The following is a 14,683-nucleotide window of genomic DNA, read 5'->3' as shown; positions in this document are numbered from 1 at the left end:
ACTCCTGCCGGCACGCACTGTTTTTTTTTTCTGTTTTTTTTTTCTACAGTTTCCTGCATTTCGCTCAGAAAAGGAAGGACACGAAGAACAAACGAAAAGAAATAAAGAAAAATAATAAGAAGAGACTACCGCACCTCCACAGCGAAAAGCAGCCCTGTCACATGTGTCTGCTAATGAACACATTCTCATCTCTACACTCTCAGTACCGAATGCCTTGCTTTTCTTTATTCTTTTTCTTTTTTCATGCACTCATTTCGGCGGTGCGCTCCTCTGTCGTGTTTTCCTTGTAGCCATCGAGCCTTAACTTCACCAGTCTAACAGTCTGCATAACCATAACACCAATCAGAATACTGGTGTTAGTTAACCGTACGCCGTCATATATGCAGAGCGAGAAGTTTTGACAGCGTCGCGCCCGGGAAGTTCAGGTACCCGGGTTCGACTTCCAATACCTACGGAGCGCCCCGAAATGAACGCAACGCGCGTCTTGATTTCGCGCTCGCTACCGCGCGCGCCGACGTCTCCCAAACGCGGATCGTGCACGCATGGTCATCCGCACAAGGTCGCGCGCACGCCTCCGTGCCCTCGTTCCTGTCGCATTAAAAACATCACGGCGGACCAAGCAGGATCTCGAGAAGTCGCCAGAGGGGCTCGTCGGCTCGGTCCTCCCCTCCTCGGAAACGCGGCCCGGCTACAGGTAGACCCGGAACACAACGCCTGCGGCTCGCACGGAGGAACAGACTCGAACAAACGTTCGAGATAAGAGGCTATTCTTGGGAGGCGCCGCAAAGAATGCGCCGTCCCTTCCGGGTTCCAGACATTACGATGCGGCGCGTAAGTCATTAACGAAACACTTAAGAGAAAAAAGTAATTTGGGACGTATTAGTAAATTACCCTTCTACGATACAAAAATAATAATAAAAAAAGCTATCTGTGAGAGGCGGCTTGGTATTGACCCTTTTCGCGGAGCAGTTTGTTTTAAAGAAACGAGATGGCGCTCACGGCGGCGCGCCATACGTCTCCTCAGCGACCGTGCACGAATACGAAACCATTACTACTTTTACCCTGCTTCTGTGCGATCAGCTGTCGGAAATGCAACTGAGTTTTCACTCACACACTGTGCTACAATCATGCTAGATTGAATCATGTGGACTGAAGACGTGTGCAGTAGTTGGCTGCAAAAATAGTGACTGGCATGTTAAGGAGTAGAATGAATCTGTGTGGCCAAGTTCGCGGACCGCTGCTACAACTTTCCGAACGTGTTATCGGCACTTCGAGATGTACGGCTTTCCTCGGACGATACAGAAATTAGCTCATCCGCCAGCCTTGTATCGCTAACCTTCATAGAAAGGGCTTCATCCCCAGAACGTCGTCAAGAGTGAGTACCACTCGTTACAACAAAGGGAGTAGCGCCGCTCCCTGTCATAGCGAGTTTCGCGCACGTTATCCATACACATCTGTCCCAAATGGCAGGAAAACTTACGCCCACTCAATCGCCGACGTATCAAGAATAAGTGAATGGGCGCACACTTGAATATATGCGCACTGCATACGCACAATAAATGATGGACTAACACCGATGGCGCACGAATGGTCGAAGCTGAATGTTTCGTGACGGTCCACAAGAGTAAGCGAGTTACTAGCTGTAATATATATTTGCTACAAGGTATTACAATGTACAAAACAGCTATCTTTCAAGCCTTGTGCGCAGCAAGAACAAATCTATCGGAACTGAGCACACCCGCGAGCGATTAGGCAGAAAATAATCAGATAGTGGCCGCACCGAGGAATTTCACTGCGTCAGAAACTGACAAGCCACTGCTTCAAAATACTTGCCGAATAAAGAATAAAGAGCAAAACACATTAATCCTGACTGAATGTAATGTTTGGATAGCTTGGAATATATATTTAGCCCCGATTTTATAACGGGCACCATATACGCTGCTTGCGCCGTTTGGACATAGCTTAATCAGCTCCGAAAGCGCTTTTGCATGTTCTCTAAAGCTGTGATCAAAGCTTCGTGTCGTCCACCTAGTCACCGTCTACGATATATTAGAAAAAAGAGGTTTGCTAAGCCGCGCCGGCGTCATACACTTCCACTGTAAACCAGGAGGCAGTTGAGGCAAGCAATGGACACGTCACCACGTGATCAAACATGGCAGCGCCCACGGGATCACCGCGAAAAGAGTCAATACGCCAGGAAAAAAAAAAAAAAAAAAGGACGGTCGGTGGCGACGCCCCCTTGAAGTTCCCGCGTCACCTCACTGTGACGTCACATATTTTGACTGCATCGACTCTAGCCTATAGTTAAATTTTTATCGACGATGATTGGCTGCATTGTATTCTAAGAGCCAAAGACCAAACTTGCCAAATTTCGAGAACCTTTTTGCTGAGTCACAACAACAACCCAAATACGAAGAAAAATCCTTTAAAATGTATGACGTCACTCTGACGTACTTGCGAAGGGGTTTCGGAGCGAAATATGAAAGATTAAACTTTGACCTTCATTTTTGATCCAGTCACAACAACCCAAATCAGCTCCGAATCAGCTCAGATCAAACTTCTTGCATATAATACTTTCATTCGACCCCGTCTAGAGTACGCATGCGTGGCCTGGGACCCATATTTTAAAAAGGATGTTAATAAACTAGAAATGGTCCAAAGGAGAGCAGTAAGATTCATATATAACGCCTACCACAATCTTGATTCACCTTCATCACTGATGGCTACTAACAACATTCCACTCTTGAAGCAGTGCAGAGCGATCGCGAGGCTCAAGTTTCTTTTCCTGCTCCGAAATCAGCAGTTTAGTATCGATCCCGCTCAATTCATTTCCCCTTCTTCTTCCCGGCAAACCAGACATTGTCACAATCACGATCTGACACCGTACTTTGCACGTACTAACCTTTTCAAACACTCGTTTTTTCCACGAACCATTAACGAATGGAATGCACTGCCTTCAAATGTTTTCCCAGAACGTGGCTAAATATGAAATCGGAGCTAAATATGAAAGATTAAACTTTGACCTTCATTTTTGATGCAGCCACAACAACAACCCAAATATGAAGAAAAATCCTTTAAAATGTATGACGTCACTCTGACGTACTTGCGAAGAGGTTTCGGAGCGAAATATGAAATATTAAACTTTGACCGTCATTTTTGATCCTAATAATCAACTTGTTACCCTAAATTTCAGAAAACAGTTTTAAAAGAATATTTTATCGGTCGATACGGATTTAGTGTTACTCTAAGCAATAAAGTAGATTGATAAAACAGGTGTGCGCGAATATTCGAAATTTCGAATACAAATAGAATAGTCTGTGTTATTAAATTCGGGAATTCACAATTAGAAGTCGTCGAATATTCGTTTCTGTTCCGAGTGCTAAAAGGGACCATAACAGCTGTTGTACCCTGCAGGGACAAATAACGACGTAAGTGGCCTTTAAGACATTGCTTTAGTAGTCATTGAGGCACCAGTTACCTTTCCGATCTGTTCTTTTTTTTTTTTTCCCGATTTACAAGCCTCTAAATTGACGTGCAATCTATATATCACGTAATGCAATTTATTCCCCCTACTGTAAACTTTTATATTTTAATTTGTTCAGAAAACGAAAATATTCGATTCGATATTGGAAGGTCGTGTTTCTCGAATACTCCTATTCGATTCAAGGTTCTCGCTACTCGAAACCCTAATAAAGTATTTTTTTTAAGTCTATGTTCACTGACTTCGCGGTAATATGTTGACAATTAGAATAGAAAATGGTCAAAATTATGTTCTCTGGCTTTCGCGCCCAAGCGTCAGCGCCGGTACGTCAATGCGACGTCCAAAATTTTAAAATTATATTTTTCATTGCGTATTTGGACTGTAGTGGCGCAGTAAAAGTTCTCGAAACTCGCTAAGGCTTTGACTTTTTGACTCGTTTAGAATACAATGTGATCCGTCTTTACCGATACAAAAAAAAATAATAATAATAACTAGACCCTCGGAGCTAGTACGGCAACTTCAAGGTGGCGGCGCCACTGCGGTAAAGGTGGCCATTTTTTTAAAATAGTTTACGGTAGGAGTGCGTCGTGCGACACTTGGCTCGTACGTACGTATACAACCGTTGCCGTCAATGGCACGAACAACTTCAGGAATGTCGTTCACAACGTAGGTATTGTATTTCTTCAAACTGCACGATGGTTTGTGACTTCCTTTTCTTCATACCCCCCCCCCCCCCCCTATAATGTGCCGCGGTTCTTGGACAAAGTAAACAAATAAAGCGCGCCGGTTGAAAGGCGGTGGAGGTGAACGACCTTTGCGGGCATTCACGGCGGCCGCAGCACCTTGCGCACGTTTCGATTTCAAGAGAGTGAGGCGGAAATGCTGGCAGTTTGGAAGCCTCTTGTCTGTGTAACACACCTCCGGTCGCCCGCCTATTTCAAACGAACGTCTCACGGATTTAGCGACACGCCCCAAGCACGGCCGAAGCCACATTAAACAGATCAGCTGCACACAGTGGGCGGTGGACTTGAAAAACGACCAGCACGTTTATAACAGCCCAGGAAATTACGCGATATCGCACTTGTGCGAGAAGAAATTCGTAACTCACAAAGATGCGAGATCTCGGCACGCCAGTCTCCGCCTCTTGTGAACTTCTAAGCAGTTCAATACCGAACAGATTTGCTTCGTACTTCCTTCTTCATGCCTTCAACCAAAACCCCTGAGCTTTTCCTTCTTTTTCGCTATAATCATAAGTTTTTATCGCCAAGAGCACACTAGTGCACAGCTAACCGTCGGATTCATGATAATTCCGCGAGGAAATAAAAAATTCTGTGAATGCGACACGCACGAAGCCAACTTAATTCACGGGAAATGTCGGAAAGAGAAGAATCTAAAACTTATGCGACACACGAAACAAAGAAATACGAACCAAAAAGCTGTAGGAGCACGCAACAGTCGATCTGATGCCTTATATACTTAAAAGGCAACTCCGGCATTAGGATAAGTGGGATTTTAAAATCGCATAAGTCCTTCTGTCACACGTTACAGTGGGTCGATTTTCCTGCTAACTTGGAAATATTTTAAATAATCGAAAAATGAAAGTACCGAAACCGAACTGGGCAGCTTGGAGAGCCGCCTCGTGTGATGACGTCACAGCTACATCCTTCGTGAACGAGAAGAGCGTCGGCACAGCGTCCTTCGCGAGTACCTAGCGCAGTTCGGCTTTACGAGCCCGAAAGCTTCCATCAAGTTCAAATATAAGAAATTTAAGAAAACCAAATAAGCCTCTAGATATCATGAGCTGTCTGTGCGCTTAACACACAGTCCTTTTAAAACATGTATACAGGATGAATGGTCCTTGCATCTGCTAGCGTTTGCGCAACATGACTATACTTGGCACCACCCGCAAGCACAGGGTGGTCAGTAAAGAATCATACATTCGCGTGCACGAGTCGGGATATCATATTACGACAATCTTCCAAAATTATTTTAAGCGAAACTAAACAACTTTTAGCTTCGTCGCTTTCATTCGCCACTTTCGTTGGAACTTTCGAATTCTGTGGTTTTACGTGCGAAAACCACGATTTGATTATCAGACACGCCGTAGTGGAATCTTTAACGTTCCTTTAATGCACGGGACACGGGCGCTTTTGCATTTCTCTCACATCGGAAATACGCTTGCCGCGGCCGCGGGATTTGATCCCGCGACCTCGTGCCTAGCGACTAGCGCGACACCACAGCCTATAGCTAAGCCACCGCGGCGGGTATTTTTCGGAACTTTCGTTTGGCACAATTGATCAGAGCTGCCAAAACACAACCGGCTGTACTAATTTTGCTTAGATCCGTCGACCTCGAAAAATCCGCCGGAGTTGCCCTTTCATTTTCTATAGCGTTATTGCCTGTTATTCAGCATCCGGGTGCAGTTCACGCGCCCGTCACTTTATTCCTCAAGACGTCGGCTGAAGCGCGCCACATTCGCGTGCGAGTGTTGGATTCTACACATATCCACGCACAGCGGAGCTCGGGTTGTTCGCGGAGCAGCTGTTTTTCTCCAGAAGCGCGTGATTTAGCGCGCTCACCGGGCTCTGAATGCAATAGCAGCAGAAGTGGCCAACAAAAGGTAGGTGGGCGGACGGACCTGCACGCGGCGGTGCACAGGAGCACGGTCCTTCATTGCGCGCGGTTGTCGAACCGCCAACGCTTAAAAAAAAAAAAAAAAATACAGAGGTTTAGTTTGCCCACAGTCTTCTTATAGTTTGCGGCTTACCGGGTTACCAAAGGCGTAAACGTGAGTGGACGGGTTGGTGGCGCCAAAGCTCAACCAGACAAGCACAAAGTTACTATTGGGCTTGACTATGTCAGGCTAGACTAAAGGTCAGCGAAGTTCAAATATTCGAACATTTCGAATGACGAATTTATTACTGTCCTAGTTCTCAAATAAAATAGGCACTATTCACAAATTCGAATACTTCACACTATCAACTGTGCACGATTAAACACGAAACTGGAAGAAACGTGCCCCAACTTTCATCCCGGTCATAGTAGACGTAAAGCAAGAGAAATTACGTAGTAGATATAGGTGTACGAATATCGAAAAACTCGGACAACGAATCGATTGTATAATGCACTAGCAGCAGGCGCCGCATCGAATGATGACTATTCGATTCGGCCTTCGAATCGAATAGTCACTATTTGGTCGACTGTACACAATCAAACATAAAATTGAATAAAAAATGCGATATTTGTCATCCGGTGGACATAAAATACTACAGCACGCTGCGTCGCTAAGTCAGCCACAATTTTCCGGCTAAGCGCGACGATCACTCGCAATAAAATGTCGTTTATGCACAGCATTTGGCAGCGGGTATTGTTTGTTACTATTTATAGACGCAACGCCCGTGTCCTCTCATCGGATTAAATAGGAATACGTTTCATTGCAACATCCTTCACACAATAGTGGCACCGCACCATCTGCCGCGACAATTAGAACTCGAGATAAAGTGGTTATTTTTTCCCCACTCGACAGTCGTCGCAGACGACACGCATGCCTGGTCGCGATGGTGTACACAGATACTGATTGGCCCACAAGGTTGCGTTTATAAACTCTATATGATAATGCATGACCACGTATTCTCCTATGGGCCCTGTGTCTGCGAACAATCATGCCCAGTTGTTCCTAATGCTCCCCAGCGCCCCTTTTCGTGGGGCATGGTTTATAACATGCAGTGTAATGACAAACTTTCTATAGTTGTGAACACCGGGTTGCTTAAGTTGCCTGATATTAATCATGAGAAGGCAGTACATTATTCGCAAAGTATTCGAAATGCATTCGATTCGATTCTCGCGCTATATTCGATGCGTATTCGAGTCAGGTCTCAAAAACTGCTATTCGCGCGCACCTAAGCATGGTTAGTCGCTCAGGAAGCCAGGAAATGTTCCCGATTACGACTAAACTGCGATCATTAGCACTTAAACTTCGATCAGACATGAAATTCGGCAGTGGGGAGTTGTATCATGCCCTTCATGGATGTAGTGCTTGTGTATTCGGACTAAATCTGAATACACACCTTTGCAACATTATCTGATAGGATACTAGCACCATCTACAGCGATAAATAGAGAAATTGTGCATTTTTTTCTTTTCTTTTTTTCGTTCCGCTATCGCCGCAGGCGACGCGCCTTTTTCGATTGATCTCGAATGTTTACGCATACTCTAACGGGCTCTCAAGATTGCCTTTATATAAACTTCATTCTTATCATGCATGACCGCGTATTCAGCGAGGAGTTCAGAGCACGATAACAAAGTGCTTACGTGTTTCTAATGTTCCAATTGTACTTACAATAAAGCACGTTTCACGATATGAAGTGTAAAAACGGAAACTTGACAATGATGCGAATGCAATAGGATGTGGACATTGTCTTGTTATTAATAGTGAAAAAGGATGTTCGTTATTCGAAAACTATTCTATATTCCATTCGGTTTTGACTAATCGATTCGCATTCGGTTTGTTCTCAAGAATACTATGAGCAAAGCCCTATTTATTTATTTATTTATTTATTTATTTATTTATTTATTTATTTATTTATTTATTTATTTATTCTTGTTACCCCCGAAGGCTCTCAAGGGGAGGGTATTACATTACCTATGCCTCAAGCTTTGCTCTTTCCTGCCCCTTTATGTAGCCGTCCCGAACGGCAACGACGCTGACAACGGACTGACATAGTAATTGTGAACTATGACGACAGTTTTCTTCTTTTTAGCACGTTATGACGGATACGTCGAAAGCTGAAAGAACCATAGCAGCTACCACTAAGGGGAGAGGGGGATCGAGTGAGAGAAGGGGAAAAAGAAGGAATGGCTCTTCCAAGCAACTGAAGTTCATTAAATGGCAGTTGGCGTAGAGGAGAGCCAAGTTCCAATATCACCAGAGCATGCCGCGTATATACGTTCCACTTCAGCGCCACATCGTTCCGGGCATATCGGAGTCTCGATCGTGATTGAAAAGTTCAACGCCAATCGACTTATGCGAGGACCAACCCCGTGTGAAAGGGGTTGGTCTCGCATGTGTGAAGCCTCGGCAAACGTCCTTTCCGATGGCGTATCGAAACAGATAACGAGAAAAAGAAAGAAAGCGACACGGAAGAAAAAGGATGGTGACAAGGGAAGCCGTTTTATGCGGACGCCTTTGACGAAAGCCTGGAAAATCGAACACCCTCCACACACACACCGTTCAGCACTTCCTCCGAGATGGTAAAGAGGCGTCGGCTGACGATGACACGTGAGAAGCACGACTAAGGTAGTGAGCAACGGAGCGGATCACGGCAGTTAAAGGATCGAGGCGCAAAGGAGGAAGGAGGCGTTAATTTATTCCGCAGTCAAAGGGTCGCAGGGTTTTTTTTTTTCGTCCTCCTCCTATTCGCTTGGTTCAAACGGCCATTGCACTTTCACTCGTGCTAAAAGCGACGCGTGTGTGAAGCCTGCTGCAATGCGCATTGCTTCCTGCAGGTGCGAGGGTGTCTCAAGAAAGGTAACGGTAAACTGTTGTATACTTACACACAGACGCCAAGCGTTCGAGGCAACTCTGGAACGGAAGACGCATCTTTATACAAATTGCGTTGATGCTCTGCAATCGTCGTTAAGCGCTGAATAATCGGGAGTACCTCACATACACGGCGGCGTTGCATTTAGCTGTTCGACTAACTGCCTCGTCGATGCCGCTTGTTCTTATCGCAACCGTTTCGGTCTAGTAGGATCAGATGCCTCGACGTCAATTCCGAACGGGAGCACTGCTTCGAAGCCCATATGACCACTGCTCCATCGTGCGCATATAGCCCTGGTAATCGTATACGCTCTAAAAGAGATTACACCAGTTTGGGGCTTATCTTGTCCCAAAACAATAATTGTCATCTACCTTGCGCGCACTTCCTTTCTTTAACACTCGGCCGCTCGCAACGTTCCTGTTAAGAACGCCATGTCGCGCTGATACGCACGTTCCGTTCGTGGCCTGAACGGATGCAAGCGGCTTGCATACCCAAAACCCAAATTCTGAGTTTTGCTGGGACCCTAGCGGGGTTTGCAAACGCAAGCGGAACGGAAGTCTCCTGCGTCCCCTAATCTAAAGCTGTCCAATGTTCGGGACCAAAATTAGATTGAAATGGTCTAAACCTTTCGCCGAGTGTAACTAACTATAGACGATGAAAAGCTCAGTCCACAAATCCACACAGCACCTTCCCTCTGCGCTCAGGCACCCCAAAAATTATACATACTCCGTTTCATGCTTGGCAGACAACCCTGCGGAAGATATGCACGTAGTGCGATCACGGAGCTGTATCACTCCGCGCGTTCCCTAGTGAACTGCCTTGTGATTTGCAACGTCTTCTACTGACCAAGTTCTTGATGTATTAGAACTATAACGTTTTGTCGACTCACGTATTGTTTTACAGGCCTTGTGCTTCCAGAACGTGATGCACTACGTTTCGGTCGCGAATGCAGGTGGTGTGCTGTGGATGCAGTGCAGTCGAGCAAACGTGTCACTCCGCTCGTGGTTTGCATTTATGGTTCAGATCTGCGGGGACACCTATATGTGATAAATTTTTCCTATAATGTGATTCTAATGGATCAAGTCAACGTAACGGCAAATTACCTAGCACATTTCTACTTTTTGCTGTCACGTGTAACGCCAACTTTTTTTAGGTCGCGTATTCAGGTAGTGCGAAAAGTTGCTCTAGCGTCTCCAGGTGTTCGATACGCTCGCCATCACGTCAAGGAAATGAGAATGTAATTGGCCAATTCGCATGCACACAAACTGAAACGCAAACACGGAAACAGATAATGACGAGTTAAACTCACTTCCTTTAGATATAACCGTAGCTCAACAGTAAGTCCTTCTTATGCACTGTTACTGGCGCTCGGGACAACTGACGGCGCCAGATGGAAATCTGCCACGGAAATGCATGCGCTGAAGACAAGCGCTTGCATCGTCGGCACGATCGTGCTCCTCCTGATTGAGCAATGCCAGCTGTAGCTTCCGCTTCGGCGCAAACACAACTGGGCGCTGTAAATAAACGTCGCAATTGTCGCGGGAACACCTAATTTAGCAATCCGTAAGTCCGGTCGTTCCGTCTCACGAAATATCGAACTCTCGAACATAAAATGTCGTTTAAAGGTGTTCTGAAACAGGGCACCGAAGCCGCCCTGCTTCCAAATTGTCGATAATCAACGAGTAAGCACGCCATAAAAATACGGCACCACGGGATAGACGCGTAGATATGGGAACATCTAAGCACGTGCTACGAAACTTTCCAACCACGAACGAAACCGAAACCAGCGGACACGGTTTGCTAAGCCTCGTCGTAGAAAGAGAGAGAGAAAGAAACTTTCACAGCTAACAGAGAGAAAAAAAAAAAAAAAGAGCCAGCTATCAGCGACGCAATGGCGTCACGATGCCAAAGCGATCGTTTTACGCCTGCGAGACGACAGTTCAGGCGCGGGCGCTTCGCCTCATGCTGATGTGGGCGCGAGGATGTGGGAGTCGTGTTGGTGACGGAGACGAACGAATGCAATGTTGGGCGGTGTCCTAGGCACAATTTCTTTTTCGTTTCTCATTCTGAGCAAAAAAAGGGGTGAAATGACAAAGAATGACCCCACCACAGCTCGCTTCCTCCGCGACCAAAAGAGAACCGGGCGCTTTTGTTCCAACGGAGCTGCGAAATATACCATATTCACTCGAATATAAGCAGACCCCACCTCCAACGCCTTCTTATTATGCTCATGTTGACCAAATCACAAACGTCACCAAAATCCATATAAAAGGTGCTTATTTCAAAATTTAGAAGTAATAGCACTACTGCTAAGTCAAACAATGGGAATACCCATGCTGATTTTGTTGCTCTGTTAATATTTTCTCTAGTCTAAAGGTAATATCAATCAGTAAAGTTTGCAGGAATAATGTAGAGGTAACTTCAGAGCCAGGTGTCACAGTGGCTTGCACACACTGGGGTTTATTCGAGTGCTTTAACTGTGCTGTGATGTCTTGACCTCACACATGAAATATTCAGTATCCTAACCTAGTGACCTGCCAACTTCAGTGTCATAACAATGGCTTTAAAGATCCAATTTTGGCTGACTCTGTGCTATTGAGCACTTCTCTGTTTGCTAAAATGTTAGCGATGCCGACAGACTGCCCCCAAACATGGCTGCACCAACAGGAAAAAAGTTTTCTTACTAAAAGCATCAGCAACTTTCGATTGAACATACAATTTTCAATGCTCACACTTGTGAACATACCCTCAAAAATAATTAGCTCCCAGAGATAGCCTGGCATGGTTTCCTTTCTTTTTTTACCATGCATGTGCCTTCTAAAGCAGCAGCCAAGATGAATGCAAAGTGGTGGCTTTGCAGGAATTACCATGACTCCAGCATCTTTCATAAAACCATTCTTAACAGTGGATTACTAAATGACAAAAGGAACACATGACATCCACATGACAAAAGGAACGCCTGTACATCCTATTCTGTACAATGTCTGTGTACCATGCACCATGTTCAATACTGTACATCCTGTACATACATTTATATTGCCTGTACAACCTACAACTTGTATTTGCAGCCATGGGAGCCCAGTATCAGTACCCAACAAACCTAGAAATCAAACATTCTGTTCGGTATGGACTCACACTGGTTACTGAATTTTTGTCTGAAGCTCTATGTTCGATGTCTGAAAGAACTTCGACAAGCTTCTGTCTTCAAACACAACTAGGCACACCGATTTGTATGCCGATTAATTACAAGCATTTAGTCAATTCAATACCGATCAATTTGGTCTTGTCGATTTCCATGTAGATCATCAATAAGAAAGGTGAAAACTACATTTCTCAGCATATAGCTTTTCTTTGACAATGGCAGGTCATTGGCACCATGGCCAGGGTGGCTGTTTTTACAAGTGTATTGTTTTCTTTGTAGTCAAGTGTATTGTTTTCTTTGTGGTTTTCATGATTACGCACTATGGGAGTGCTAGTGGCAAATGTAGGTGAAAGCCACGCTTAATTTCCTGCTGCAATACAAGCCATGTAATTTTAACACAACCTATACCCAGTCAGTGCTGATGAGATTGGAAAAAATTTACCGGACAAGAAATTAACTGCAGTCATAGCACTAATTTATTATCTTTAAGTAGTGCTATTTAAATGCTCCTAATGGCTACTTTCTTTACCTAAGCATGGCGATAAATGTAACCATGCTGCTATCCAATGGATCACTGTTGACAGCTGCTGCCCCACGGCGACTCCCAGACAACACTCATACATTTTCTCTGGTCTGCTGTAATTTCTGGGATCTTGGACGCCAGTGGTCAACACAGGTAACAAATTTATTCCTCATAGTCATGTTCAATTCTTATGGAGAATGAGAATGCTTTTAAATTTGTTTTCCAAACCGTGAGAAAATAATGCCGACCTTCAAGACACAAGAAAACAAGCAAAATCACTCCTGTCAACAGGTGCTACCAATGAATGGGCATAGAAAGCTCATTGTGCAGTGAGAAGATTATGAAACCCTCTGTTATCACGTTATCAATTCTGTGATGGTAATTACCAAGAACGCACCGAATAGTTATTTGGCGCCAAAGTCTGTTTAAGGTAACCTCTGATCGGCACTTTGACACTGACCGCTTCGTGATCAACGTTTTGTAAGACGCATGCGCAGCGGCTAATCCTCTGGGTGCAGTCATAACTAAACGGGGCAGACCATGCCACTTATACAGTGTTCTCCGACGACACTTTACCCTACCTAATGAAAAGCGAAAATGAAACAAGGCGAGCGTAAATAACTCAACCTAAACTACTTCCAAACCACCCGAACGTAAAGCGGAACACCATGTGAACACATAATCCATGCACACAAACATAGACCATCCGGCCTTTGCACTGGCTCTGTAACCCCTGAAACGCGATAAGAGAAAAGGTGTTTCGCGTTGGTACAATACAACGAGGCTGCTCGCTAACCCGATTATCTTTCATCGGGAGAAACGAGACAGCCATCGTCGTACGCATGCCGGGCTTTCAAGCATTTCGGCGGATCGTGCGCTTCCGGCTGAAAAAGGGGGCCGAAAAGAATTTTCTTTTTTTAATTCGTGGGCGCCTGGCGAGACGTGGCCCGATCGTGTGCCCGCCGTAGAGCGACGAACTCGAGTCGTACGGCGCGGTCCGCGACCCTGTTTTTTTTCTCTATTTACGGTCACACAAACGGCGCCCGCGCAGAGGCGTCGCAGGAATGCCTGCAAGGGCCACCCACACCCCACCACCGTGCCGAACCCAAGGCGCCTATGAAGGATCATCTCTTCGCGGTGCACTGGCCAGCCACCGTTTTTCGGGGCATCGCTGAAATGAGGCCTTAGAGCCGCAGGCTGGCCGAACGAAGGGACCAGTAAATGTCCAAATAAGGACCGCGCCGTTGAATGTAGGACGCCAGTGACCCGTAGACGCGTTCACTCGCACGAGCCCGCGAGCGTAAGCGGTAAGCGGACTTGTCGCACTATCACCACCTGTCAAAAGTGGACGTAAACTTGGACACGGTTGAAATGCTACTTCTGGCGAGCATTTAGCGGCCAGACGCTCGCCCCCGCGGCGGTCGTACCTTGACGAAGTCGTACTCTTCGATCGGCGTTAGCTCCACACCGTCCAGATCGTAGTCTTCGTCCATGGTGTCCATAACGGCCCGGCCGGATCGACGGGAGCCGCTGTCGACGACGTGAAGCGGTCCTCACGTGTGCCGTTGACGGGTTGCTGCCGTGGCTGTTGCAAGGCCTAGCATCACTGACTCACGGGCCCGTCAGTCGCCGTCGGCACCGTGCCGCTCCGGCAGCATCGCACCTCGCCCGCGGACAGTCCCACACGTTGCTTCATCGCTCTCTCCGCTGATGTGACCGCGAGTAAAAATCGCGCTATGCGTTTACGGGAATCGTATCCGACCATTGTTGCATTTTGAAAGCGGCCAAAATAAAAGTCATACCCCCACCACCACCAACGACAGCAACTACACCAACAACACGCCCCGAGCCGAGCAGCAGCACGAACGGGCGAAAAAACAAAACAAAAAAATCCGAACTTAATGACTTCAATGTGGCCAGGCGACTGGCATGCGAGCGACCAAACATGGACAAAAGAAGATTATAAAAATGCAACACTTTATGATATAAGAAACAAA

General features: G+C 45.9%; 1 protein-coding gene across 1 annotated transcript in view; it reads right to left on the bottom strand.

Moving 5' to 3' along the window:
* The window catches only part of LOC119461068 (patronin-like), a 44,510-nt gene extending 29,951 nt beyond the window's left edge, over window positions 1-14,559 (bottom strand). Inside the window, 1 exon segment of the mRNA XM_049672565.1 lies at window positions 14,114-14,559. Within this exon segment, the coding sequence (XP_049528522.1) occupies window positions 14,114-14,188 (75 nt within the window). The 5' untranslated portion in view covers window positions 14,189-14,559.
* Window positions 14,560-14,683: the final 124 nt, after the last annotated feature.

Source organism: Dermacentor silvarum, chromosome 8, assembly GCF_013339745.2.
Source record: "Dermacentor silvarum isolate Dsil-2018 chromosome 8, BIME_Dsil_1.4, whole genome shotgun sequence".
NCBI lineage: Eukaryota > Metazoa > Arthropoda > Arachnida > Ixodida > Ixodidae > Dermacentor > Dermacentor silvarum.
Note: the sequence above shows the minus strand (reverse complement) of the source record. Positions and strands in the feature narration are given on the sequence as shown.